At 54.0% G+C, this 5,362-nt stretch overlaps 1 protein-coding gene across 1 annotated transcript; it reads left to right on the top strand.

Annotated features, from left to right (window-relative positions):
- The first annotated feature begins 1,441 nt into the window (after window positions 1–1,441).
- LOC127396472 (zinc finger protein 239-like) lies at window positions 1,442–2,533 on the top strand. The gene has a single exon (XM_051644196.1). It carries the CDS (start codon window positions 1,474–1,476, stop codon window positions 2,458–2,460), a length of 987 nt encoding a protein of 328 aa, XP_051500156.1. The 5' UTR covers window positions 1,442–1,473; the 3' UTR covers window positions 2,461–2,533.
- The last annotated feature ends 2,829 nt before the right edge of the window (window positions 2,534–5,362 follow it).

The following is a 5,362-nucleotide window of genomic DNA, read 5'->3' as shown; positions in this document are numbered from 1 at the left end:
TAAACTTCTTTCTTACCTTTTGGTAAATCTAAAACGTTTTGCATTTCCCCCCCATGCGCTCTGAGTTTCCTTTCATCAAAACAGCCACTGTTCCACATTTATAGAGCAGTTTGGGAATGAGTCAGGTGCTGGATTTTGGGTATCATAGAGTGTTTTGAGTTGGAAGGGGTCTTCGAAGACCACCTAGTCCTGCCATGGGCATCAGCATCTTCCACCAGACCAGGTTGCTCAAAAGCCCCATCCAACCTGGCTTCGAACACTTCAACGGATGAGGCACCCACAAACTGTTCCAGGGTGTCACCACCCGCACAGGAAATAATTTCTTCCTAATAATCTGATTTCAACCTACCATCTTTCAGCTTAAAACTACTGCCCTTCATCCCATCACTACTTGGTAAGGAGTGTTTATCCATCCTTCTTGTAAGCTCCCTAGAAGTACAGAAGGGCCAGAGGCAGGTCTCCCCAGAGCTTTCCATTTATTCCAGAGCTGGAATAATAATTAAAAAAAAAAAAAAAAAAAGGTGAGGGAGGAAACACAGACGGTTGTGATACAAAAGCGTGCTGGGGGGTGTTAGGCGAAAGAGATAACTGAGGACACAGAAAACGCTGGCAGTGGGAGGAATGCCGTGAAGGCTGAACAGCAGCAGGGAGGCTGCAGGACAGCACCTCAAGCACCGGACGGCAGGGCAGGTGCAGGGCAGGAGAGCAGGACAGTCTGCAGAACAAGAGGTCCGTTTTGTCCCCAGCGCCCCACGGCCCCCGACCCGGCGCGGACACCGGGCTCCCGGCCGGCCGAACCGCTCCCCGCAGCCCGGTCCGGCCGCGCCCGGGCCCCGCCATCCCACCCGGGCCTGCCCGCAGACCCGCTCCAGCCTCTCCTGCTGCCTCCCCAGCGCTCAGCGCCGGCCGGGCCAGGGTCCCGGTGCAGAGGGAAGCGGCCAGCCCCGGGGCTACCGGAGAAGCTGCGAGGTGCGCCCGGCCCGGGAGCCGCCGGAGAGACGCTGCAGCCCTAGAGGCCGGCCGGCCGCCTCCCGGGCAGCGCAGGAAGTGCCCGCGGGCCGGGCAGGGAGGGAGGGAGGGAAGGAGGCGGGCCCGGCGGGTTGCCAGCCCGGGCGGGTCGGGCTGCGGGGCCGGGGGGTGGTTTTCCCGCAGCGGCGGCGGCGGGGGTGCCGGGCCGTGCCGCTGCCGGGCCCTGCCCGCTCGCTCGCTGCAGCCTCGGCCTCCCCTGCCCCGGCCCGGCCCGCCCAGAGCCCCCGGCAGCGGGGAAGTGGCTGCCGGCCGGAGGGGAGGGGAGAGCGGAGCTGGTCCTGGCGCCTGCGGGTTTTCCCTGGAGCCGGGGCGGGAACGGGAGGGAGGGAGCGGTGGGGAGGAGGAGGCAGCAGCCGCGGTGGGTGGGGAGGAAGGGGTGCGGGCCGTGGGTGAAGGGGCTGGTTGTGTCTGGACTCTGCGTGTGTTCCGGCAGGTGATGGGAGCATGAGCGAGAAGGCGGGGGATGCGCAGCCAGACGGGCCAGAGGCAGCCGGAGCCTGCGGGGCCATTTCCGAGTTGTTGCTGAGGGAAGCTTCCCTCCTGGGCCGGCGCCGGGAGGCGTCCCGCCCCAGGGCAGACCTCCTTTCCGCAGAGACGGGGCTGGAGGAGGCTTCTGGCTGCGGCTTTCGGAAGCGGAAGGAGCGAGCGGTGCCCCAGCGCGCGTTCCTGGGGGAGAAGCCCTTCATCTGCAGCGAGTGCGGGCAGAGCTTCGGCCGCAGCTCCGACCTGCTCCGCCACCGGCGGATCCACAGCGGCGAGAGGCCGTACGGGTGTGCTGACTGCGGCAAGAGCTTCGGCCGCCGCGCCCACCTCGTCCAGCACCAGCGCGTCCACACGGGGGAGCGGCCCTACCGGTGCGAGGACTGCGGGAAGAGCTTCCGCCAGAGCACCCACCTGGCGCAGCACCAGCGCAACCACACGGGCGAGAGGCCGTACGTCTGTGCCAAGTGCGGGAGGCACTTCTACCAGAACTCGGGCCTGCTCCGCCATGCCAGCTTCCACACCGGGGAGAAACCTTACCGGTGCCCCCAGTGCGGGAAGCGCTTCAGCGACAGCTCCAACCTCCTCGCTCACCGGCGGCTCCACACGGGCGAGAAGCCGCACAGGTGTGCCGACTGCAGCAAGTGCTTCAGTGAGAGTTCCAAGCTCGTCATCCACCGGCGTGTCCACACGGGGGAGAAGCCGTACCTGTGCCCCGACTGCGGGAAGAGATTCAGCCAGCGGTCACACCTTGTCCAGCACCGGCGCACCCACACCGGGGAGAAGCCCTACAAGTGTGCCGAGTGCGGCACCTGCTTCGGTGACAACTCCACCCTCATCCGCCATCGCCGCACCCACAGCGGGGAGAAGCCTTTCCAGTGCTCGCGCTGCGGGAAGAGCTTCAGCCGCAACTCCTACCTCGTCTCACACCAGCGGGTGCACGTGTGGTAGGCGGCGTGGCCAGGTGTGGCCTGGGGGTGATCTTAGGATGCAGCTTCTGATCCAGGCCTGCCCAGAGTGTGCCTAAGGGACAAAGGGGTGTAAAAGGATGCAACCACACCATCATCCCTGCATCACAGGCAGCTGGCCAAAGTAATTCCTTTGGCCCATGTGGTCCATTTCGGTCACTTCCTTCTCCCAGGGAACATCAGGCATGGACAGAAAGTGAGCAGGTGGGTAGCTCTGCATCACAAGGCCCTGTCATCCTCTTTTCCTGGTACTAGGTTTGAATACCATCTGCCACGTGGCCAAGGTGCAGATATTTTCTCCCATCTCCCTGTGAGTGATGTCTGCCTGGGAGCCTGAGGAGAGAAAGCACAATATTGGGACACATGAGGATGAATTGCTTGGTCATGCAAACATATGCGTGTGTGGTCATTTCAAGGGAAATAAGATGGGAGATGGAGTCCTTGAGGGGCTTTTTTCCACACGCAGCTGAAATGCTGTGACCTATATAATAGTATACGGGTCTATGGAAGCTCACCGTGCTTGTGATCTAAGCCAGCTCTGTGTCTCATCTGGAAGTTCAAAGCTAAGGAGGTCTTCCTAAGAAGCTGGAGGCTCTATGTTATGCATATACAGCGTTTGGGCCAACTTGAAGCACAGGAAAAGACCATGTGAGTCTTCTTGTAAAAGGAACACGTAGGCATACCCTGAACCAGAGAAGAAAGGCATGCCTGCATAGATTTTCTGCAAATGCTGCTTGGATGGTAGGAACAAGGGAGCTGTGGGAGAGGGACATGGCCTGTTCTGGAATATCAGAACTGGTGGGTAACTGATGTAGAAAACTATCATACCTGGAAGCTTAAAAAAATAATAATCAGAATGGTATTTGCTGCTATTGTGACTATGGTGCACAACTGGACAAGTGTGTGGAGGTTGCCTGTGAGTTTGTACTGGTGGCTTCCTCTTTCTGCAGCATTTGGGTTCACAGTCTGCTGGTGTGAGCAGTGTTACAACACAGGACAGAACAACAATGTACTAGGACTGACTTGATTCCATACCAGTATTTCTCGAGTCCCATTTTGACCAGCGTGTGCATGTGTGTAAACAACATCTACATGTCTGTATTCACATGTGTACGGACTAGCTTTTGTACCAAGTGTATTATCTTCACAATCAGATGTGAGCAGTCATGCACGCATGCACCACAGCCGTGACCAAAAGGGTCAGCTGTGCAACACTACACCATATGAGTGCTCTCCACAATGCTGAACATACTGTATATACCAGCATTTCTCAAGAGCTGGGATAAACAGGTTTTGTACCAAAACATCTGAATTTTCACGTCAGGACATTCAGTTTTTCACTGATTACTTTGTGTGCGTGCATAAAACCTGGAATTAAGTTGGTTTATTTATATATCTCTCTAAAAATGTGTGGCACCTATTGGTTGCAAGGAATGACTTCTAAATGTCACACAGCATAGTGCTCTCCTCCTTGTTTTACACAGGTACATATCAGTGGCAGTCGTAGGATATACCCCCCTCATTATTTTAACTGTAGGGAGTTCCAGTGCAACATTTCACCTTGTATTTTTGACTGTTTTGCTGCTGATCATTTCATTGATGGTACCGACTGGTATGCTTACCCAGCACTGCTGGAACTTAGAAAGGATTTCTGGGTTTGTGATGTACCTTACTAATCTTGCAAATGGCTTTATGGCTTCAGTAGGTCTTTGGAAAAAAGAATGCAGAATGAAGCCAATGAAAGGACTGGAACTGTGGTGGGCAAGAGATGAAGGAAATTAAGATGCAAACAAGATCCATAGATTTGAGCAGCTGCTGGTCAGGAATGATTGTGAACAGTTTGCTCTGCAGAGCTTGCTACTCTCCAAGGGATTGCAGGGGTCCCTTCTTCAATCCACAAGCCATTTCTTTACACTTGACTGCTCATAAAGTGTTATTTTCATATCGTTTAATAAAAAGGAGCTGTATGGGGAGCACAAAATGGTTTGCAGCTCCTAGAGGAACAAGGCACCTTTATGTGCAGCTGCTCAGGGAAGTAGAAGGAGCTTTCAGAAATGGGGTGGGCTTTGTTTACACAGGAACCAAAGCCTCCATTTGCAAATGCACATTTTTGCTCTTAGTTTTGCTTTTGGGTGTGGTGGAGTTTTTGGGGGACTTTTTTTGTTTTGCTGTAGCTTTTTGTTTGTTGTGGGGTTTTTTTTTGTCGTTGTTGGTTGTTTTTGGCTTTTTATGGACAGCTTCAAACCAATGACTCCTTGATTTCTACTCCACTTCAGGAAGGTGGTTTGGAAATGTGACTAACAATCATCTAGTTGGTTCCAGAAGTGTCAAGATTTTCATTTTCTAACAGACCTTCAGAAGGGATACTAGAGCCCTCAGTTGGTACGCTCATTTTTAGCTGAAAGGTTATGCTGTGGTCCAGCTGTAGAACTGATCAATTGGTGTGGGTCTGCCCCATTCCAGTGTAAGTTACCTAAAGGAAATCTACAGCACCAAACTAGTCTGTTTGGCTGAAGAAGGCCTGTTTACCAGGGAAAGGCATCTTATGAATGCACCTTTTCTTTTGGCAATCTGAATGGAGTTGCTGTAGCAGATCCATGAAATCTTACCCAGGTCTGCACACAGCTGAACTCAAAGGTAAAGCCTCTCACATCAACCTGCTCTGAGAAGCCAGCTGCCCTTGAATATGCCTTCCCAGCAGTCCTTAGAGCATTCCTTTACTTTCTACATGCTTTGTGAAGTGCTATGTATGCTTAACAGTGCTCTATCAATTAAAAGGATTGCCGTGCATTGATTTATAAGATCTTCATGAACTTCTTTAAAACTGTATGCCAAATCAAAGTGGCCTTAGGGTACACAGCATATTGCCAGTGCCATAGTCTTAG

The sequence above is a fragment of the Apus apus genome, chromosome 1 (assembly GCF_020740795.1).
Source record: "Apus apus isolate bApuApu2 chromosome 1, bApuApu2.pri.cur, whole genome shotgun sequence".
In the NCBI taxonomy this organism is placed as follows: Eukaryota; Metazoa; Chordata; class Aves; order Apodiformes; family Apodidae; genus Apus; species Apus apus.
This window is presented reverse-complemented; position numbering and strand designations above follow the sequence as displayed.